General features: G+C 41.6%; 1 protein-coding gene across 1 annotated transcript; it reads left to right on the top strand.

The window, feature by feature from the left end:
• Nucleotides 1–297: 297 nt before the first annotated feature.
• On the top strand, nucleotides 298–19,059 carry LOC138976017 (matrix metalloproteinase-19-like). Its single transcript, XM_070348807.1, has 11 exons — nucleotides 298–795; nucleotides 1,532–1,617; nucleotides 4,197–4,408; nucleotides 6,320–6,395; nucleotides 6,900–7,045; nucleotides 9,960–10,217; nucleotides 10,725–10,910; nucleotides 13,357–13,521; nucleotides 17,002–17,129; nucleotides 17,948–18,099; nucleotides 18,530–19,059. The coding sequence occupies exons 1-11, from the start codon at nucleotides 715–717 to the stop codon at nucleotides 18,624–18,626; spliced, it is 1,587 nt and encodes a 528-aa protein (XP_070204908.1). The 5' UTR covers nucleotides 298–714; the 3' UTR covers nucleotides 18,627–19,059.
• Nucleotides 19,060–24,172: the final 5,113 nt, after the last annotated feature.

Here is a 24,172-nt window from a genome sequence, read left to right as displayed (position 1 = left end):
TTGAACGCCACTTCAATGTCGGCTATCTTACTTTACAAGAAAGGCCACAGATCTTTGACCAAAAAAACTGATGACAGATATTGCTTTTATGATCTAACTCACAGTCTAAAAACAAGATTATAGAAAAAAATAACTTTCTGTTACACAAACACAGGTTTATCGGGCATGTTAACCAGATCATTATTACGCACAGATACGATAAACAAAGACTTAGCATTTGCTTGGCCTGAGCGTTAGTCGAGCGCGTGTGAACGGTGTTTTGATGAGAGTATAAAATGCCAGAAACCGTCCTGATCTCCCAGCAACTTGTGTATAGCGTTGCTCTGATGTAAACATAGCAGTACTCTCACTCGCTCGCTGTATTATGAAAATTAGCCTGAAAGTTTGCTCAGGCTAAAAACTGCACTGTAACAACTTGGAGTTTTTCTCCTGGCGAGGTGTTCCATACACCATAAACACAACGTTGAAGGACTGATTCAAGTGTCTACATTTAGTTTGATTTAGGGCACAAAACAAAAATAAAGCAAAACAATTTGTTTATTTGCTGCTTGAATAAAGTACAATCTAAAAACGTCAAAATTTGTCGAGAAGGTAACAAAAAGAACAGCATCTGTAACCGCAGTGCAACCCGAACTGGATAGAGGTACAGGAAACGGGTCTTCTAGAGAAGCAGGAGAGCGACCAAGAATTTTGCAGGAGTGAAGAACTTCTACTATGGGACGCTATGTCGTGGTTGTGTTTGTCGTGAGTGTCTTCCTGACGCTCCTCTCCGCTGCAGACAACTTTGACGCTGGCGTGAGTAATATGAATGGCTTCATGTTATTTAATTTCTCTTTTGAGATAATAAAGTATTATTGTATTGTATTGTATTGTATTGTATTGTATTGTATGTATTGTATTGTATGTTGTTGTCATCGTTGTCAGTTGTTGGTTTAAGCAAGAGTGTGTTCATAATATTTTACAAGGCCAAAGCATAAGGAAAAGAAACACAAATGTAACACAAAGACAGGTTGGTGGACTTTGATTTTACACAAGAGTAATTGTTTTCAAATGAAAAAAACCACAAGTCAGTAAAATCATTTTTGGGAAAAAAAATAAAACACCAAAAAAACACGATATTTAACAGGGGATAGGCGCTCTACCAACAGACCTGTTTAGAAAATGCCAACAAATGATGCTATCATGAAAAAAAACAGAACAAGTGGTGAAACAATTAAATGCATACTCCTATGAATACGGCAAATAACAAATATTTACGGACTTTGATGTTATACAACGATAATGGAAAACAAGAAGAAAAGTAAGTTAGCAAAAAAATTATTTGCAAAATAAATAACTGAATAAAACTTCTTTTTTTAAAACGATCAACTAAAGAAACTGGTGCTTTATGAACGGGCGAGCACTTCAAAGACCGCTGGGTCGATATATCTGTGAACGTAATGTTTTGTTTTGTCAATAATGAAACTTTCCAACAACATACCTTTCTTGTTTTCTTATGGGATGTAATTTTTATTCTATGTCATTTTGACAGAACTTTCTGGAAAAGTTTGGTTACCTAGACGACCTTGCACCAGGGCAAGCCGGCCACAGCGAGTCTTCCACCAATGAAGCCGTCAGGTGAGTTTGATGGTTTGCATCAACTTGACATCCAGACCAGTACAGTATTACTGGCCTTGATCCTGAAGGAATTAGGGACATAACTGACATGATGGCTTCCATGCGAAGGAAGGTAGCTTTAAACTTAAAGTTGACCTAAAATGTAATTTATTTCGTTAATGTATTTCTAATTATTATCCACCTAACACAGTTGTTTGCATTTTTCATTTAGTCAAGTTTTGACTAAATGTTTTAACGTAGAGGGGGGAATCGAGACGAGGGTCGTGGTGTATGTGCGTGTGTGTGTGTGTGTGTGTGTGTGTCTGTCTGTGTGTGTGTGTGTGTAGAGCGATTCAGACTAAACTACTGGACCGATCTTTATGAAATTTGACATGAGAGTTCCTGGGTATGATATCCTCAGACGTTTTTTTCATTTTTTGGATAAATGTCTTTGATGACGTCATATCCGGCTTTTCGTGAAAGTTGAGGCGGCACTGTCACGCTCTCATTTTTCAACCAAATTGGTTGAAATTTTGGTCAAGTAATCTCCGACGAAGCCCGGACTTCGGTATTGCATTTCAGCTTGGTGGCTTAACAATTAATTAATGACTTTGGTCATTAAAAATCTGAAAATTGTAAAAAAAATATTTTTTTCATAAAACGATCCAAATTTACGTTCATCTTATTCTCCATCATTTTCTGAGTCCAAAAACATATACATATGTTATATTTGGATTAAAAACAAGCTCTGAAAATTAAAAATATAAAAATTATGATCAAAATTAAATTTTCGAAATCAATTTAAAAACACTTTCATCTTATTCCTTGTCGGTTCCTGATTCCAAAAACATATAGATATGATATGTTTGGATTAAAAACACGCTCAGAAAGTTAAAACGAAGAGAGGTACAGAAAAGCGTGCTATCCTTCTCAGCGCAACTACTACCCCGCTCTTCTTGTCAATTTCACTGCCTTTGCCATGAGCGGTGGACTGACGATGCTACGAGTATACGGTCTTGCTGCGTTGCATTGCGTTCAGTTTCATTCTGTGAGTTCGACAGCTACTTGACTAAATGTTGTATTTTCGTCTTACGCGACTTGTTTCATTTTTCTGTTTCCACTTAAATGTGTGCATATGCTGATTTGTTCGTCTTCTGTACATTCTTCCGTGTCTTCGAATGATAATTCTCAAAGATTAACGCAAACTTTCATGCGTTAGAAAAGTTTTGATGTTTGTTTTGATTGTAGTTACCGAAACTTGTAATGCTAGTGTCATTCCTCATTAGGATGAGGGCTGGTTATAATTTGATAAAAACGCTAAACTGCTTTTGCTGGCTAATAGTAATAAAGAGTAATCTTATCCCGTAGGCCCTACTATCTGATCTATCTTATCTTATGCTATATCTGATCTCATCTGACCTGATCTTACCTTATTACATTTGTTATCTGATTTTATCTTGTCTCGTAATCTTATCTCATATTATCTTATCTTATTTTATGCTATCTCTTATCTGATCTGATCTGATCTGACCTTATTATTTTTATCTGATCTTATCTTGTTTTCTTGTAAGAGTAATCTTATCTCATCTGAATTTGATCTCATATGATCTCATATTATTTGATCTCATATTATTTGATCTCATCGTATGCTATCTCTTATCTCATCACAACCGACCTAACCTTATTTTTACATTTAGTCAAGTTTTGACTAAATGTTTTAACGTAGAGGGGGGAATAGAGACGAGGGTGTGGTGTGTGTGTGTGTGTGTAGAGCGATTTAGAGAAAACTACGAGACCGATCTTCATGAAATTTTACATGGGAGTTCCTAGGTATGATATCCCCAGATGTTTTTTTTCATTTTTTTTTATAAATGTCTTTGATGACGTCATATCCGGCTTTTCGTGAAAGTTGAGGCGGCACTGACACGCTCTCATTTTTCAACCAAATTGGTTGAAATTTTGGTCAAGTAATCTTCGACGACGCCCGGACTTTGGTATTGCATTTCAGCTTGGAGGCTTACAAATTAATTAATGAGTTTGCTCATTAAAGTTGTCATTAAAATCGATTTTTCGCAAACAGATTTAAAATTGATTGCATCGTATTCTTCATGACATTCTGAATCTAAAAATATAATACATATGTTATGTTTACTCTTAAAATGTGATCACAATTAACGAAAATAGATTTATTAGTCTTACGATTAAAATTTAAGAAATCGACCCAAAAATGATTTCATCTTATTCTTTATCGTTTCCTGATTCCAAAAACATATAGATATGATAGGTTGTATTCAAAACAAGCTCAGAAAGTTAACACGAATACAGAAAAGCGCGCTTTCCTGCTTAGCACAATACGCTACCGCGCTATTCTGGCGTGTGCATATCACTGCGTTTTGCACGTGGGAGGTGAGCGATTTCCTTCTCACGGGGATTGACGAAGCTGTACTCTCTAGGTGAAAAAAATACAGTGCGTTCAGTTTCATTACGTGAGTTCGACAGCTTGATTAAATGTAGTAATTTCGCCTTACGCGACTTGTTTATCTTATCCTATCTTGTTGTCTCGTATCATATCCTACCTCATCTCATCTTATCCTATCCAGGGAGTTTCAGCGGTTCAACGGACTGCGGGCGACTGGGCGACTGAACCGCGAAACCATCCGCAAGATGAAGCAGCCAAGGTGTGGCTTGCCGGACGTGGTCAAGCCTGGTCAACGGGCCGCCGGACTGACCAACGGTAACCGCCGCGGAGGCAACAGAGGAAGGAATGGCCGTCGACCTGACCAAAACCAGCCATCGTCGTTTTACGCGCCAGGTAAGCCACAGGATACTTTTTTTTGGGGTGGGGGGCTATACTTTATAAAGACAAAAACAACAAAAACACAGGGAAAAAAAGCCGTCATCGGAGAAATACTAGGGTAGAGGACGAACCTTTTTTTTAAAGCCTCTTTTCCAGAGGGTGCCTTTGGTCTAAAAGACTATTGTTGTCAAGTTGTTGTCATTGTTGTTTTGTTGTTGTTGTTGTTGAAAATGTTGTTTTTATGGTCAGTTGTTTTTTCTTCTTTCTTCTTTTTGTTTTAACCGTAACATGCAACGATAAAACATGGTACATCGGGCGGAAGAAACAATTTATCTTCAAACAGATTGTGATTTCTAAATTCAATTATTCCTACCCGGTTTCCTCCCAATATGTCACAAACAGCTTACGGATCGGCGACCGCCCCGCCGCCCCCCCCCCCCCCCCCCCCCCCAACAAATAAAGAAGAACAAGTCGCGTAAGGCGAAAATACAATATTTAGTCAAGTAGCTGCCATTTTTCAGCAAGACCGTATACTCGTAGCATCGTCAGTCCACCGCTCATGGCAAAGGCAGTGAAATTGACAAGAAGAGCGGGGTAGTAGTTGCGCTAAGAAGGATAGCACGCTTTTCTGTACCTCTCTTTGTTTTAACTTTCTGAGCGTGTTTTTAATCCAAACATATCATATCTATATGTTTTTGGAATCAGGAACCGACAAGGAATAAGATGAAAGTGTTTTTAAATTGATTTGGACAATTTAATTTTGATAATAATTTTTATATATTTAATTTTCAGAGCTTGTTTTTAATCCGAATATAACATATTTATATGTTTTTGGAATCAGCAAATGATGGAGAATAAGATAAACGTAAATTTGGATCGTTTTATAAATTTTTATTTTTTTTTACAATTTTCAGATTTTTAATGACCAAAGTCATTAATTAATTGTTAAGCCACCAAGCTGAAATGCAATACCGAACCCCGGGCTTCGTCGAAGATGACTTGACCAAAATTTCAACCAATTTGGTTGAAAAATGAGGGCGTGACAGTGCCGCCTCAACTTTCACGAAAAGCCGGATATGACGTCATCAAAGACATTTATCAAAAAAATGAAAAAAACGTATGGGGATTTCATACCCAGGAACTCTCATGTCAAATTTCATAAAGATCGGTCCAGTAGTTTAGTCTGAATCGCTCTACACACACACACAGACACACACACACACACATACACCACGACCCTCGTCTCGATTCCCCCCTCTACGTTAAAATATTTAGTCAAAACTTGACTAAATATAAAAAGATACAGACGTGGACAAGACAAACAAACGAACGAACAAATAAACAAGCAAAACAAACATAATTCGCAATCTCACTCCAGAGACATTAATGACATGATAACGACCTCGTTCACTATAACATATGTCGTTATCATGTCATTAATGTCTCTGGAGTGAGATTACGAATTATGTTTGTTTTGCTTGTTTATACGTGACTGGAAGAGTGCTCGACCGCAGCGAAGACGTTGAGAAAACAGGAAGTAGGTGAGGAAGAGTCTTCAAGAGGGACAACCCGTTACCAAGTTTAAGTAGTCACGGGAAGTAACTGAGGAAGTGGTACCGACTAGACAGGTCACGGACCAGGTCATTTTAAGGAAAACCCTCTGAGCTATGAGGGAACCACTGACTGACAAAAATTACTTGCCACCTTGTGCTTGTAGACTATGTTAAGAGCTTTTGTTGAGGCAAACTTTCCCACGTGACATTATAGACCCGCAGTCACTAGCAGGAGATGATCGTCTGAATCACGTGGACAAGTAGCAAGTGTGGAAAGTTTGCCTCAGTATAAAAGCAAGAGTATTCACTCTTTTACAAACCCAACAGAGTTATTTCCGAACATCGTTTATTCTAAGGTGTGTATGATGTGCAGGCTACAAGTGGGAGAAGAAGGACCTCACGTACGCGTTTATGGGCTACACACGGCAGTTAGGAGGGACTCAGCAAATGTAAGCAATGTGTGTCAGTATGTGTGTCAGTGTGTGTGTATGTGTGTGTATGTGTGTGTGTGTGTGTGTGTGTGTGTGTGTGTGTGTGTGTGTGTGTGTGTGTGTGTGTGTGTGTGTGTGCTTGCGTGCGTGTGTGTGTGCATGTGTGCGTGCTTTGCCCACTTGGGTTATACTCTCAGAGTGTTCAAGTTTTTCTTCCATTATTGATATCCTCTGACAGAATACTTTGAAGATGGAGTACAGATGCCTACAAGGCAGGCAGATTGAAAAACAGTCCTACATGTTATCTTCCCATTCGGAAGACAGATCCAGTCACCTTCTCTTTACAGAGTGGTCCCGCAAGGTTAGGCCCTACAGGCGCCGGAAAGCTAATCAACAACAATATTAATACTCATCTTCTTATCATTCAATGACAATGTCCTTAGAAATAGAAAATGTCCTTAGAAATAAAAACTGTCCTCAAGTATTCATTTTTTATTTATTATAAACAATTTGCCTTTGCAGTAATGCGATCGGCAACGCCTTCCAGAAGTGGGCGGACGTGGCCCCGCTCAACTTCCGGAAAGTGGGTTCCGGCGGAAGTGACATCGAGATCTCCTTTGTCAGGCGCCAGCACAGTGACGGCGCGGGCAATGCCTTCGACGGCAGAGGTAGGCATCTGGTAGTGATGATTAAATCTACTGCATTTGCATATTTGTAAAAGTTCAATAATTTTTAGTGGACGTCTTGAAAACATGTTTTCACGGCCCTCCCTTCCCAAATTTCTTTTTAAAAATGTCATGTTTTGGTGTTGTTTGTAATGGATTCAATTTAAAATGATTACCATGAAAGTCAAGTTAGTGTTATTGTACTGGTGAAAAACTTGGATGGTACTAAATAGCATGGATTACAGCGTCCATGTCCTATTGTGGGGTTCCAGTCTTGTGGATGTGCGATTTGCATATTTGTGAATCTTAATGACTGCATTTGCATGTTCACGAGTATTGATAAATGCATTTTCGTACTCGTGAGTCTTGATAACTTTGCATGTTTCTGAGTCTTGATAATGCAATTGGTTTATTTGTGAAGATAATAATATCAGTTGGCATGCTGGTGAATCTGAACAACTGCATATGCGTTAATCACAGCGGCAATCAGTGGTTGGTCGTAAAATCACGTGCACAGATTATGAGCGAAACCATCCAAATGATTCTGAGTCCAACTACCGAATGCCGCTGTAATTTTCACACAAGATCATGCAGTTATTACGATTCACCAAAATAAAGGAAATGATGTTCTTGAAAAAGGTGTAACATTTTGACAGTCACGGGCTACCAAAACCGAGTCTCCAGGATGACCCAAAGTACGTTTTATGGTTTTTCTAAAGCCTGGTATTAATCATTGCACGAAGTCGACTTCACAAAGTCTACTTCACGAATCTCGCTACACGAACCTTTGGCACTGAATTTTCTGTAAAAAGACCTTGCAAAGTCTTCGCAAAGTCAACTTCGGGCTCAATTCGGGACAGCCTTAAAGTGTCCAACATCCTTAATATTTTCAGGTGGCTAAGTATCTTTTGGCTTAATTCAGGACAGCCTTAAAGTGTCCAACATCCTTAATATTTTCAGGTGGCTAAGTATCTTTTGGCTTAATTCAGGACAGCCTTAAAGTGTCCAACATCCTTAATATTTTCAGGTGGCTAAGTCATCTTTTGGCTTAATTCAGGACAGCCTTAAAGTGTCCAACATCCTTAATATTTTCAGGTGGCTAAGTCATCTTTTGGCTTAATTCAGGACAGCCTTAAAGTGTCCAACATCCTTAATATTTTCAGGTGGCTAAGTCATCTTTTGGCTTAATTCAGGACAGCCTTAAAGTGTCCAACATCCTTAATATTTTCAGGTGGCTAAGTCATCTTTTGGCTTAATTCAGGACAGCCTTAAAGTGTCCAACATCCTTAATATTTTCAGGTGGCTAAGTATCTTTTGGCTTAATTCAGGACAGCCTTAAAGTGTCCAACATCCTTAATATTTTCAGGTGGCTAAGTATCTTTTGGCTTAATTCAGGACAGCCTTAAAGTGTCCAACATCCTTAATATTTTCAGGTGGCTAAGTCATCTTTTGGCTTAATTCAGGACAGCCTTAAAGTGTCCAACATCCTTAATATTTTCAGGTGGCTAAGTCATCTTTTGGCTTAATTCAGGACAGCCTTAAAGTGTCCAACATCCTTAATATTTTCAGGTGGCTAAGTATCTTTTGGCTTAATTCAGGACAGCCTTAAAGTGTCCAACATCCTTAATATTTTCAGGTGGCTAAGTATCTTTTGGCTTAATTCAGGACAGCCTTAAAGTGTCCAACATCCTTAATATTTTCAGGTGGCTAAGTATCTTTTGGCTTAATTCAGGACAGCCTTAAAGTGTCCAACATCCTTAATATTTTCAGGTGGCTAAGTCATCTTTTGGCTTAATTCAGGACAGCCTTAAAGTGTCCAACATCCTTAATATTTTCAGGTGGCTAAGTCATCTTTTGGCTTAATTCAGGACAGCCTTAAAGTGTCCAACATCCTTAATATTTTCAGGTGGCTAAGTATCTTTTGGCTTAATTCGGGACAGCCTTAAAGTGTCCAACATCCTTAATATTTTCAGGTGGCTAAGTATCTTTTGGCTTAATTCAGGACAGCCTTAAAGTGTCCAACATCCTTAATATTTTCAGGTGGCTAAGTATCTTTTGGCTTAATTCAGGACAGCCTTAAAGTGTCCAACATCCTTAATATTTTCAGGTGGCTAAGTATCTTTTGGCTTAATTCAGGACAGCCTTAAAGTGTCCAACATCCTTAATATTTTCAGGTGGCTAAGTATCTTTTGGCTTAATTCAGGACAGCCTTAAAGTGTCCAACATCCTTAATATTTTCAGGTGGCTAAGTCATCTTTTGGCTTAATTCAGGACAGCCTTAAAGTGTCCAACATCCTTAATATTTTCAGGTGGCTAAGTCATCTTTTGGCTTAATTCAGGACAGCCTTAAAGTGTCCAACATCCTTAATATTTTCAGGTGGCTAAGTATCTTTTGGCTTAATTCAGGACAGCCTTAAAGTGTCCAACATCCTTAATATTTTCAGGTGGCTAAGTATCTTTTGGCTTAATTCAGGACAGCCTTAAAGTGTCCAACATCCTTAATATTTTCAGGTGGCTAAGTCATCTTTTGGCTTAATTCAGGACAGCCTTAAAGTGTCCAACATCCTTAATATTTTCAGGTGGCTAAGTATCTTTTGGCTTAATTCGGGACAGCCTTAAAGTGTCCAACATCCTTAATATTTTCAGGTGGCTAAGTATCTTTTGGCTTAATTCAGGACAGCCTTAAAGTGTCCAACATCCTTAATATTTTCAGGTGGCTAAGTATCTTTTGGCTTAATTCAGGACAGCCTTAAAGTGTCCAACATCCTTAATATTTTCAGGTGGCGAGGTCAACTTCGGGCACAACTAAGCACAGCCTTATAGTTACCAACATCCTTAATATTTTCAGGTTGTGAAGTCAACTTCGGGCTCAATTAAAGGAAAGACTTATAGTTACCAACATCCTTAATATTTTCAGGTGGCACTCTTGCCCACGCTTTCTTCCCCGGAGATGTGCCTATCGCGGGTGACACGCACTTTGACGAAGACGAGCAGTGGACCCTGGGCAGTGAGGACGGTACCAACCTGGAGATAGTGGCCGCTCACGAGTTCGGCCACGCCCTGGGTCTGGGTCACTCCAACGTCCCCACTGCCCTCATGGCGCCCTACTACCAGGGCTACGACCCGAACTTCGCTCTACACAGGGATGACATCAGTGGAATACAGAGCTTGTACGGTGAGTAGATTTTGAAACCACTTTCTTTGCAAGGATGGCATCAATGGAACACAGAGCATTTGTATACCGCTTTTTTTTACGACAGGGATGACATCTATGGAACACAGAGCTTGTATGGTGAGTAGATTTGTAAACCGCTTTTTTCGCAGGGATGGCATCAGTGGAATGCAGAGCTTGTGTGGTGAGTTCATTTCAAAATAACGACAGTTAATTTACTTGTTTTCCAAGTAAAGTTCACCTGACCAAAACCCACAGATTTTACAGTTTCAATGCGATACCTCGAAGACATACTCCATTGCAGGGCGAGGAAGAGGTTCAGGTAAATTATCCCCTACAAGTACACGCGTAACAGCTAGCTAGAACAATGCGATTAGTCCGTGATGGTCAATGATAATGACGACGACGACGACGACGACAACGACGATGACGACGATGATGACGATGATGATGATGATGATGATGATGACGATTACGACGATGATGATGATGATTTATATTTCTTTGCAGGAAGAGGCAGAGGCTCAGTGGCGGGCGGAACAAGTTCAGGCGGAAGTCGAACCACTCCTCGCCCTAGAGTTACCCCCCGTCCGCGACCGCGCACCACTCCACGACCCAGAGTTACTCCCCGTCCTCGAACCACTCCTGCTCCTAGGGGGCGCTATTGTAACGTCAGATTCGACGCTTTTTCTCAGCGTAAGAATTTCGTTCAAACACATATTGTTCAATTTAATATGCCTACTTAGACATACTGCAAAGGAATTCTATTGTTGTTGGTTTTTTCTTTTTTCATCCACGTACATTTCACCTAACCTAGACACAACTTTGTTTTCTAATGCAAGTCACTGTATGCGTTCTGTGCCTATGGTAACGTGTGTGTGCGCCCATTATAATGTTTTTGTCACACGTCAGGGTATGCACTTTTTTTTATGCACGCCTAAAAGGTTTCACCTTGCGTCAAAATTAATTCGTATATTTTCATGCAGTGACATAATTTGTACATTATGTGTGAAAGACAATAAACTGAAGTATTGAATTTGTGTCCCTGCCATCACAGGACATAGATTATACAAGGTAGGTGCACTTCAGTCAAATCTTAGGTCCCACCTTCCCGTGTTGAAGATCATGTACACCACTACAGCTCTGCCCAGGTTAGTGGAGTAGTATAAGAGCATCCCTCCACTTGGACATTTGCCATAACTCAACAGTCTGGCTGTTATCTGTGTTCACTTTCACACTGCAATAATAGTACAAGTACAAAAGCAGGACAGTGCAGTGACTGCGTGCGAGAGCGAGAAACAAAAAGACAAAAAAATATTGTACTCACGTGTTTAACACTTTCTACCCCACCTATGTCGACCAAGTTTTTTTTAGCCGAATTTTTTGTGCTCAGAATTGTAGTAACTGTGTAGTAACTGTGTATCAACACGCTGGGATGCAGGCGTTAGATGGACGTTACAGAAAGCGACTGAAGCTAACTGTCTGAGCGGATATATCCGTACCTGGTCAGATAGAGCCATTATGAGTGGGTACGGATATATCCGTACCTGGGAGACAATGAGTTAAAGAAGACTTCTTCTTCTGCGTTCGTGGGCTGAAACTCCCACGTACACTACGTGTTTTTTGCACGAGTGGAATTTTACGTGTATGACCGTTTTTACCCCGCCATTTAGGCAGCCATACGCCGCTTTCGGGGGAAGCATGCTGGGTATTTTCGTGTTTCAATAACCCACCGAACTCTGACATGGATTACAGGATCTTTTTCGTGCGCACTTGGTCTTGTGCTTGCGTGTACACTGACACGGGGGTGTTCGGACACCGAGGAGAGTCTGCACACAAAGTTGACTCTGAGAAATAAATCTCTCGCCGAACGTGGGGACGAACTCACGCTGACAGCGGCCAACTGGATACAAATTCAGCGCGCTTCCGACTGAGCTATATCCCCGCCCAGTTAAAGAAGACGATACGAATAATAACGCACTGGGATCTTTCTCCGGCTAAGGAAGACTCCCGTGGTCGAAACGTTGTGCTTTGTTATTCGTATTGTCTTCGTTAAACACGTGAGTACAGTATTTGTTGTGTTTTGTTTGTTAGTTCAAGTACAAATAAACACAGTTCCCACACACAGGCTGAGTTTAGAGTTTTTATATGTATCCAAGCGGAGTGATCTTATTCGACGTAAATGTCTGATCGGACCCATCGTGAATTACAAGATGGTCTTCACCGACAGGAAGGTACCTTCAATAATATTATGTACTCTTCTGCTTCTTCTTCCTTCATGGGCTGAAACTCCCACGTTCACTCATGTTTTTGCACGAGTGGAAACCACGCCATTCAGGCAGCATACCCCGATATCGGTGGAAGCATGCTGGGTATTTGGTAATCTTGAAGTTTAGCGTGTTAAATTCATAGCTCATCATTCAGAGGCATTTAAGTCTCTAAATTTGTAGAACCTGCACTTGTAGCCTAATCATAACAAGTCATTTTAGATCCCTTTGAAGTTATACGGAATGAACTCCGATGAACTGTACGAATACATTTCGTTTACATGGGTCAAAGAAGGAATTATCCGTATGAGCGGACAAGGGAGACAACTCTTTCATGTAAATGATGTCCCATGGTTGACAACGTACGCCATTTTCGTCGATTGAACAACCAAATTAATTAATCATGCTTAAGTTTGGAGCTCAATCCGTCAATTAATTTCACGACAAATGTTCTTTGGTTTGCTTACATGGACTTGTATCAAAAATAAGTAAAGAATGTCACTGGATTCTGAGCTATAAATTTAACACGCTAAAGTTCAAGATGACCTAGCTATTTTCGTGTTTCTATAATCCACCGAACTCTGACATGGATTACATGATCTTTTCCGACCGTGCGCACTTGGTCCTGTGCTTGCGCATTGCATGTACGCGCGAAAGGGGATAAGGCACTTGCAAGTCTGCACAGAAGTTGACCTGGGAGATCGGACAAATATCCACCTTTAACCCACCAGGTGGCCGCGGCCGGGATTTGTACTCACGGACCTTCGGATTAGGAGGCCGATGTCTTATCCACTACGCCACTGCGCCCGTCCTTCAACATGTACAACTATAGCATTTTCCTTTTTTTGACAATATGTGTTGTCTTCTCTCTGCAGATTCCGATGGCTACATGTACGCGTTCCGCAAGAGAAACGTGTTTAAGATCAACTCACGGGGAGTGATGGAGAGGAGGAGAGCCACCTCCGTGTTCCCCAGCGTTCCTATCAGCCCAGGTGCCGCAGTCTACGACAGGTACAGGAGACAACTCTTTATCTTTAAAGGTAAGTTTTGTTTGTTTTTGTTTTGTTTGTTTGATTGTTTTTGGTTTTTTTCCCAACTATGTTTACATGTATGTGGACCTATGCTGGACATAAGATTTATAATGTACAACACTTCTATCACATTAATTTTAAGAATCTTTAAAGGTAAGTTGAATATTACACCTGTAAATTCTCCTAATACTAGTACAATCGAACCTGTCTAAAACTACTGCCCAAGGGACCGTCCAAAAGTGGTCGATATTTACAGGCGGTCGCTATGGAAATGTGATTCATATTGAAACACAACTTGTCGGGGATACTCTAGGGTGGTCGTAATGGGCGGGTGGTCGTTATCGAGAGGGGGTTGCCAGGGCAGGTTCGACTGCAATAGGTTGACAGGTTTATTATAACGTTATGAGAAAAGTTTACTTTCGCCTACACGTAATGCAGGGTCCCTGCATTTGTTCCTCTTCGGAAATCGTAAACTTTTCTCAGCCGTTATACACCTGTTTTCTCCCATCAAGCTAGTTTGTATGGCGTTTGTGTGAGTGTGTGTGTGTGCGTGCGTGCGTGTGTGTGTGTGTTTTGGTGTGTGTGCTGTTCGGTGATCCAAAACAAAATTGTTAGAAATTCGAGAACATTCGATAATTTTGACAAACCTTCCTCAAACTTACACCCTCTTTAAAACACCATAATAAGAGACGAGGACACTTTTTTCATATTTTAGGTTGTAGCTGTTTATGAAATCCAAATCTGATGGTTTACCAAGATTGTTACAATGATCTTTCTGAGGGAAACACACTTTCTGTAAGATACTTCAGCTTAATTTCGACTGTAATCTGCAAATGGCCTTGCCGTGAGGGCGTTCAACTTGATTCGAATACGCCGTCGGCCTTCCAGTGGGAAGTTTCGAGGTTCGAATGCAGGTTGCGCCTGGTGGGTTCTTCTTCTTCTTCTTCGTTCATGGGCTTAGACTCCCACGTTCACTCATGTTTTTAGCACGAGTGGAATTTTACATGTATGACCGTTTTTACCCCGCCATTCAGGCAGCATACGCCGATTTCGGGGGAGGCATGCTGGGTATTTTCGTGTTTCTATAACCCACCGAACTCTGACATGGATTACAGGATCTTTTCCGTGCGCACTTGGTCTTGTGCTTGCGTGTACACACGAAGGGGGATAAGCCACTAAGCAGGTCTGCACATAAGTTGACCTGGGTGATCGGAAAAATCTCCACACTTAACCCACCAGGCGGTCGCGGCCGGGATTCGAACCCTCGACCTTCCGATGAAGAGGCCGACGTCTTGCCACCACGCCACTGCGCCCGTCTCGCCTGGTGGGTTTAGGTAGGAGACCTTTCCGATCTCCCAGGTCAACATTTGTGCAGACCTGCGAGTGCCTTATCCTCCTCCAAGCAAACTCAAGACCAAACTGAGATACTGTAGTCGCGGGCGGGGATGTAGCTCAGTCGGTAGCGCGCTGGATTTGTATCCAGTTGGCCGCTGTCAGCGCGAGTTCGTCCCCACGTTCGGCGAGAGATTTATTTCTCAGAGTCAACTTTGTGTGCAGACTCTCCTCGGTGTCCGAACCCCCCCCCCCCCCCCCCCCCCCCCCCCCGTGTGTACACGCAAGCACAAGACCAAGTGCGCACGAAAAAGATCCTGTAATCCATGTCAGAGTTCGGTGGGTTATAGAAACACGAAAATACCAAGCATGCTTCCTCCGAAAGCGGCGTATGGCTGCCTAAATGGCAGGGTAAAAAACCGGTCATACACGTAAAATTCCACTCGTGCAAAAAACACGAGTGTACGTGGGAGTTTCAGCCCACGAACGCAGAAGAAGAAGAAGATACTGTAGTCCATGTGAGAGTTCGGTGGGGTTACAAAGGCACGATGATACCAAGTTTGTATCCCCCAAAAAAGGAGTATGACTGCCTAAATGGCGAAGGACAACGGCCATACACGAAAAACCCTACTCGTGCCCAAGATTGAGTAAACATGGGAGTAGCAGCCAATAAACGCAGAAAAAAATATATATGTAAGAAAAATAAAAAATAAAGCAACGGGCGGAACTTATATTCGGTCATTACTGAAAAGAACTCTGCGAATCCTGATGGAATGGTTGCAGTCAAAGAGTTCAAAACCATTGCGGTAATGAACGGAACAATTAATGCATCCTAATCAACTGGACGGCTGACGCTCATTTGCCTCGCCCATGAGCATAAGGTTATGTCCCACGGCATTCTCTCTGCCCTTGATAATGCCCTGCATAATGTGTCTGACGAGATAATGACGTCATTAAGATATCACCTTCAAAGATCCTTTGCACGCAAAAACAGCTCGTTTTCGATGAGTTAATCCTGTGCTGTTACTCATCAACAGTATCGCCCAAATACCATATATAATGCACTATCAATCAGGGGTATTCAGGTTTGGTCATTACATCTTATTATGGCTTAGCTTTAGGTTAAAGGTGTATATAGGCCAAGGCGGAGCCATTTTGGGATCGTTTTCTGGCGAGTTGGACCTTTAACAGGTCAGGGGACATTCGCCGTACTGCAGTTTAGACACACTCGGCTGCAGTAATTAACTCCAAAGTGGTCAGTTACTATGCTAATTAATTATATTGCTATTTCATATATTACGTGGATTTCCATTGGTCAATTGGGCAAAACTGAGCTCGGTGCAAAAGTGATATCGACGACATTTCCGTCGATATCAGTTTTGATATCGACGACCTCTTTATTGCTTCCCCACTTCAAAAACAAAAACACCTAAATTTAAAAACAATCAAATATATATGAAAATGTAATGATCCCAGAATTTAGTTCAGCAAGTGACTAAAGACTTTTTGAAAGAAAAGACAATCATTTTGAAATACTGAAAAGTACAAGAAAAGAGTGAACAAAAAGAAATAATAATCAGAGGGAGGGATATGGAACAGCCAAAACTGAGACAAAAACTTTTGTAATTTCTTTACGGTAAATACAAAATGTCCAGAGAATTAGCAGTATATCTAACATTGACTGACTGTGTGATGATATCTTCTGCTTTTGGTCTGTTTCGACAGTGATATCAAAATCTCGACCTCCGGTCTCGATTTTGATATCACTGTCTCAACAGACCATAGCAGGAGATATCATCACACAGTCCGTCAATATTGGGTAACGTGAATTTTATACGGCGAACAGTTGTCTCAGGACACTCTCAAACCCCACAAGCTGTAGCTCTTTGGGCGATATGTACCTTTAGCAACCGCATGTGAAACGCGGGCTGCTCCTATCCTTAGCGGATAATGACAGTATTCGGTATTTCCAACAACAAAACAAACAAAAAACAGAAATGCCGCGGAAACACGGGTTTTTCAATGGAAAACCCGAATTTTGTCATCCGCCGAAGCATCGCTTTTTTCCGCGGAAAAACTGAAATGAAGAATGCTGCGGTAAAACGGAACTGTTATTACATTGCCTTGAACGGACATATGCTATCGTTCTGTGAACAGGTAGCCGGTACTGGCGCTACACGGGCAATCGTCTGGACTCTGGCTACCCGCGCACTCTGCCCAGAGACTTCCAAAACATCAGGGCCGCCTTCCAGTGGAGTGATCGGGGAATCTATCTCTTCAGCAGGGTCAGTAGCAACAGAAATTAAGCCTGCCTTCGACAGGCAAATAAGCCATGTTGATGTAATACTGTCTAATTTTGTTAAATTATTATCCGTATGCTATGTGGTATTCGAAATGCCCAAGAACATGATTACAAATGTAAAAAAAAAAGAAAAAAAGTTAAACAATAAAAACCTGCCTTCAATGCCACTCCCCTTCCCCAATCAGTTTAGTTAGGTGATCGTGATGAGGGGTGTGTGTTTAATTACCTTCGGAAGACAGCTTAATTTGTACTTCACTAAGGGAGGGGGGGGGGAGGGGGGATCGATCAGACACGAGGGGGGGGGGGGGGGAGGGGGGGGCGACTTTATGTGATGATTCAGGGACGGTATCCATGTCCCACCCCGCATGCAAAAGATCTCGGTAGCTTTGCCAGACGTGCAGGTGGCTGTTTACACCTGAACACTTTACTTTCCCACTGGGAAAAAGGGATCCAAATTTCCCGGCAATGTGATGATAAAGTATGAAATAAAATGATTACAGTGGACTCTGGAATAGATCGAATTGCAACTTGATTTGAATAGATGCTTTTTTAACCGCAACATCGGGACGAATTCACAATCTGTGGAGGGGGGTGGGGGGGGGGGAATCTGTATTCTGTATATATTTATTCTGGGAGAGCATAGGGATATGACCTTATCTAATTAAGTACTTCTGATAAGAGATAACTATGCATATATATGCTTTAGGCTACAATTCTTAGTTTTTGTAAGCCGGTGGTCTGAGGCATTTCTCCGGTGACTGACTTTGAGCTCTGAACTTGATTTCGTTTCTATGGCAACAGGACAACAAATACATGCGATGGGCAGAAGGTCTGACACGCTTCTCTCGCGGCTACCCTCGTCCTGTGCGAGACTACTTTCAAGGCGCTCCCACCAACATTGAGGCAGCGCTTCAAGGTCAAGACGGATACTACTACCTCTTCAAAGGCAGAAGGTCAGTTCAAGGTCATTTATTTTGAAAGGGCGTCATTTTGAAGGTCACCATAAAGGTCATTCGGCAGTGATCTTTGAAACTTTATTAGTGATAAACAGTATCTACACACATCTGTAATAGACGATTTTCGGAAGTAACTCTGTCGATTTTGTATGGGTTGTGAAAGAGTGAATACCCTTGCTTTTTCTCTGACAAATAACTTCACACGTGCTCCTGTCCACGTGTTTCCGACACATCCCTCGCTAGTGATTGGCCCTCTTTAATGTTTGTCCGAGTAAAAAGCAAGGGCATTCACTCTTTTACAACCCATTCAAACCCAACAGAGTTATTTTTGGAATTCGTTTATTCGGTAATGAGTAGATACTTTTGCTGTTTTTCTATACACTTATCATCCGTCGATCGTTGAGTTTTTGTGTTTTTGTGTGTGCAGATACTGGAAGTACAACGCCCAGGCACAGCTTCAGAGAGGCTACCCCAAGGATACCCGTCCTGCCTGGTTGTCTTGTGGCACAGCCAGACCCCGATAACACGGGCGCTCACACCACCAAACGCACACACGCACGCACGCACTACCGCACACACACACGCGCGCGCGCGCGCACGCACACACACCCGCCGCACACACACACACACGCACGCGAAAAACAGACAAACAGACAAGCAGAAGAACAAGCAGATAGACAGGCAGGCAGATAGACAGACGGACACATACACACACACATACACACGCACAGACAGACAAAGTTTAGCATCGCATAGGCTACACTTACGTGAGCCAATAAAAAGATTTAAATATGCCTTACGTCAGACTGTAGAGTACACAGACTGTGTACTCTTCAGTCTCTGCTTACGTCTCTTGTTGCTCATATTGAGCTGTTTTGTTTCTTTTGTCTAATTTCATGTTCAGTTATTCATATAGCCTACTGGGCATCTGTACACATGTATTCAGTTTGATAAAAAGTGCGACAGTGTCAGTAGTGCGATATAATAATATATTCATACATTCACTGCCGTAAATCAATAAACCGAATCAAACTTGACCTGGTGTTGTTTCTGTGTAGCCGGGCTACTGTGATTTATATAATTTGTTCCCCTTTTCCTGACGATTACATTTAGTCAAGTTTTGACTAATGTTTTCAGATAGATCAGGAATCAAGACGAGCGTGGTGGTGGTGGTGGTGGTGGTGTGTGTGTGTCTGTGTGTCTTCGTGTGTGTGCGTGCGTGGAGCGAGTACCATACAATTCCTGGACAGAACGTTATGAAAACTTGACATTCAAATTCTTACAGATGATTTTCCATATATGAGTTGTGGTTTTTTTCTCTCGCGATTTATGTCTTTGGTGAAGTCATATCCGGTTTTTAAGAAAAGTTCAGGCGGCACTGTGGTGACTTAATTTCTAATCGAATTGCTTGAAATTTCGGGCAAACAATCTTTGGCCTAATGCGGACCGTTTGGGCTTGTATTTTAGCGAGGATGCTTAAAAATCAACTTATTTGTTTGTTCATCAAAGTTGTGTTCAAAATTGTTCTTAACAGATTTCAAACACAAAACCCAATATTATATTGTGTTTTTGTCATCTGAATCCAAACATATATAAATTTTGTGTGTTTGAATCAAAAACAAGCTCAATAATGAAGAAAATCATTTGTATGCAAATCAGGTTCATTTGGCTTGTGTTAGCATTCTCGGCCAGCCTGTGATTTGAAAGACTTGTTGGGGAAAAAAGTGCGTTCAGATTGACTAAACGTTTGGTTGCTCTTTCCGCAACTTGTTTTTCCTCAAAAATCGAGAGAGAAAGAAAGAGAGAGAGAGTGAGAGAAAGAGAGAGAGAGAAAGAAAGAGAGAGAGAGAAAGAGAGAGAGAGAGAGAGAGAGAGAGAGAGAGATCCACACACATACACCCACGTACAGACTCACAAACACACACATAGTCTGGAGGATTTAAATCAGGCAAGTATGGTTACCGCTCTTTGTCAGTCATGACTCGCACTGTTGAGTCGATCACCGAATTCGGAGTATTTATTTGAAAGTGCACAAAAGTCAGATCAATTGACCTATAAACTTGTCACTTTGTGGACAGGTCATGCATAAGCTGAAATGTATGTACACATGAGTGAACGTGGGAGTTTCAGCCCATACATATAGACGCAGACATAGACAAAGATACGCGCGTGCACGCACACACAGATAGGCCTACACACAGCCACACACTGACACGCATCCGCACACACACACACACACACACATACACACGCACACACACATAACCACCCATCCACCCACCCACAGACAGACAGACACACACACACAGACACACACACGCACACACACACACACACACACACACAACCATACGATGATATCCTTACTTCACGCCAATTTCACGCGGCACCAATTTGTTTTGGACTGCGCCGCACCATAATAGTAAGATGAGCCAAGACATCGTATTAGAATTGCAACAGCGGCCAAGGTTGGTCATTATCTAAATCACGGAAACCGGGAGTATTACTTGCATCACTCATTACACACACTGGCAGCTAGTGCAGCAGCCATGATGTTTACACATTTATGTTTTCTGTTTGGGGATCTCTGACTCATTACACTGATAAATTCTGCTCCCATTAAATGTGTCATTTCCTACGGGCGAAGCATATCGCAATACATTTGGGAAATAAAGAACAGCAAAGGTTGCAGGAGAGGGGAGAAGAGGTGGGAGACGGAGGGAGGGAGCGTGGGATGGTGAGATAGATTCTAATGTGCTGTATGTGGGGCTGGGCCGCTATTGCGCGGGTCCGCAATAGCGCGGGTCCGCTATTGCGCGAATCTAACCCTAACCCTAACCCTAAAGATTCGCGCAATAGCGGCCCCGCGCAATAGCGGCCCGCGCAATAGCGGGCCGACCCCCTGTACCTGTATGTGACCGAAGGTAGGAATGAGAGAGACAGAGATCAAATCAAATCAAACAATGATCAAATCGAATTTTATTTTACGAGGGTTGTGGAATAAGCAATATAAACGAGCTTCTTTTCAACCAGCCCTCGCCCAGAGAGGGACTACTCTAATCTTATATACATATAAGAAGTTGTGAAAGAAACAATTGAAAGTCAGAAGAGACTTTCTTCTGAGATTTGTTAAAATCTCTTAGCAGAGCAAAAGAGAGAGGACACAAAAAAATGTGTCCCTTCACTGACAGACAGCCCTATTGGGGAAATCAGACCCTCCTCGGACGGGACCGAGTTTCACAAAGAGAATCTGCCCCGAAGGGAGAGTATCCTTGGCGGATGATGACTTTATTCAGTTATTCTGCAGAAAAACAGAAATGCTGAAGAAAAACCGTTCTTTTCTGCAGCATTTCTGCATAATGTCATCTTTCGCGAGAGCAACGTTTTTTTTCTGCAGTAAAACAGTTTTACTGCAGTAAAATTGAAATCAAGAATGCTGCAGTAAAACGGAGATGTTGTTTTACTGGAGAAAAACTGTTTACACTTTTTCTTCAGCATTTTGGCATTATTCAGTTATTCTGCAGAAAAACAGAAATGCTGGAGAAAAACTGTCTTTTCTGCAGCATTTCCGCATAATGTCATCTTTCGCCAAAGCAACGGGTTTTTCTGGAGTAAAACATTTTACTGCAGTAAAATTGAAATCAAGAATGCCGCAGTAAAACGGTGCTGTTGTTTTACTGCAGAAAACCAGTTTACACTTTTTCTGCAGCATTTTGTACTGGCTCTTGGCGGATTATGACATTATTCAGTTATTCTGGAGAAAAACCGAAATGCTGGAGAACAAGAAGAGCAAACGCTCGATCGAGTCACTTTCGCAGTTCTGAATATTATATGAGGCATCAGATGGACAGGAAGAAATTGCTATTCACAACACAATGAGTCACGTTCACATAAAATTTGAGCCCGGTCACTTTTATAGTTTCCGAGAAAAGCCCAACGTTAAGTTGTGTGTTGCCGAACAGAAAAGGCTAGTTATCTCCCTTGTTTTTCTGATAACGTTCGTAAAAGGCTACAGATGTAAATACTTTGATGTAAAGAATAATCCTACAAAGTTTCAATCACATCCGATGAACTTTGTCAAAGATATAAAATGTCTAATTTTTCCTTTGACGCTGACCTGTGACCTTGAAAAAGGTCAAAGGTCAACGAAACCATCGTTAAAGTGTAGAGGTCATTGGAGGTCACGACTAAACAAAATATGAGCCCGATCGCTTTGATAGTTTCCGAGAAAAGATATAAAATGTCTAATTTTTCCTTTGACGCTGACCTGTGACCTTGAAAAAGGTCAAAGGTCAACGAAACCATCGTTAAAGTGTAGAGGTCATTGGAGGTCACGACTAAACAAAATATGAGCCCGATCGCTTTGATAGTTTCCGAGAAAAGTCCAACGTTAAGGTGGTGTCTACGGACGGCCGGCCGGCCGGCCGGACAGACTAACACTGACCGATTACATAGAGTCACTTTTTCTCAAGTGACTCAAAAACTGTCTTTTCTGCAGCATTTCTGCATAATGTCATCTTTCGCAAGAGCAACGGTTTTTTTTTCTGCAGTAAAACAGTTTTACTGCAGTAAAATTGAAATCAAGAATGCTGCAGTAAAACGGTGATGTTGTTTTACTGCAGAATAGTCTGTCACAGTTTTTCTGGAGAAAAACGAACGACCTGGTAAAGTAGCGTTTGTATTTGTCGCCCCCTGGGATAGTATAATAGTTTGTTCCGACAGACAAAATACATTCGTGTCAGTCACGCACAACTATTGGTAATTCTGGATGAGTCCATCTCTCAACAGAGGGGGGCTCGCGTGCTCCAACAATATAATGAGCCAGTACAAAATTCTGCAGAAAAAGTGTAAACAGGTTTTCTGCAGTAAAACAACAGCACCGTTTTACTGCAGCATTCCTGATTTCAATTTTACTGCAGTAAAATGTTTTGCTCCAGAAAAACCCGTTGCTTCGGCGAAAGATGACATTATGCAGAAATGCTGCAGAAAAGACAGTTTTTCTCCAGCATTTCTGTTTTTCTGCAGAATAACTGAATAATGCCAAAATGCTGAAGAAACAGTGTAAACAGTTTTTCTGCAGTAAAACAACATCACCGTTTTACTGCAGCATTCTTGATTTCAATTTTACTGCAGTAAAACTGTTTTACTGCAGAAAAAAAAGTTGTTCTGGCGAAAGATGACATTATGCAGAAATGCTGCAGAAAAGACAGTTTTTCTCCAGCATTTCGGTTTTTCTCCAGAATAACTGAATAATGTCATAATCCGCCAAGAGCCAGTACAACATGCTGCAGAAAATATAAAAACACGTTTTCTGCAGTAAAACAACAGCACCGTTTTACTGCAGCATTCTTGATTTCAATTTTACTGCAGTAAAATGTTTTGCTGCAGAAAAAAACGCTGCTTCGGCGAAAGATGACATATTATGCAGAAATGCTGCAGAAAAGACAGTTTTTCTCCAGCATTTCTGTTTTTCTGCAGAATAACTGAATAATGTCATAATCCGCCAAGGATAGGAGAGTATCAACAGAGGAAACTAGTCCAGAGTCTTGTCTGTCTGTCTGTCTGTCTGTATATCTCTCTCTCTGTCTGTCTCTCGAGTCTCTCTCTCTCTCTCTCGATGTCTGTATTTGACTTTGTCGCTGAGTCTCTGTCTCTATGTTTCTGTCTCTGTCTGTTGATGTCTGTCTCTGTCTCTGAGTCTCTCAGTGTCTCTGTCTCCCCCCTCTCTCTCTCTGTTTCAGGTGTTGACAGCCGCCGCTTCGAGTAACCCTTCCCCTTCCCCATTCTGTCTTTACCCGTTGAGCCACCTTGACAGCATGCTACTCACCGACAGATCCCCCCCCCCCCCTCCCCTCCCCTCCCCATGCGATTGACCATTTTTACTTGGATGCTATCATTTTTTTTCTCCCTCTCTTCATGCGTTCAGTCAAGTATTCAAAGCCCCCCCCCCCCCCTCCCACCCCGAGCCTATTCATGTGTTCACTCCTGTCTTTATAGCTTATTATAGTTTTTGTCCCCTCTCTCCATGTGTTCAATTATGTCTTCATAGCCCCCCCAGCCTTTTTATGTG

The sequence above is a fragment of the Littorina saxatilis genome, linkage group LG9 (assembly GCF_037325665.1).
Source record: "Littorina saxatilis isolate snail1 linkage group LG9, US_GU_Lsax_2.0, whole genome shotgun sequence".
NCBI lineage: Eukaryota > Metazoa > Mollusca > Gastropoda > Littorinimorpha > Littorinidae > Littorina > Littorina saxatilis.
The sequence above is the reverse complement of the archived record's forward strand: the minus strand, read 5'-3'. Positions and strand labels throughout refer to the sequence as shown.

Excerpts from the sequence above, each read along its gene's own strand:
- LOC138976017 (XM_070348807.1), top strand. The coding sequence starts at position 715 with ATGGGACGCTATGTCGTGGTTGTGTTTGTCGTGAGTGTCTTCCTGACG. Across the intron at positions 796-1,531 it reads CAGACAACTTTGACGCTGGC|AACTTTCTGGAAAAGTTTGG; the intron begins GTGAGTAATATG and ends TCATTTTGACAG. Across the intron at positions 10,218-10,724 it reads TGGAATACAGAGCTTGTACG|GAAGAGGCAGAGGCTCAGTG; the intron begins GTGAGTAGATTT and ends ATTTCTTTGCAG.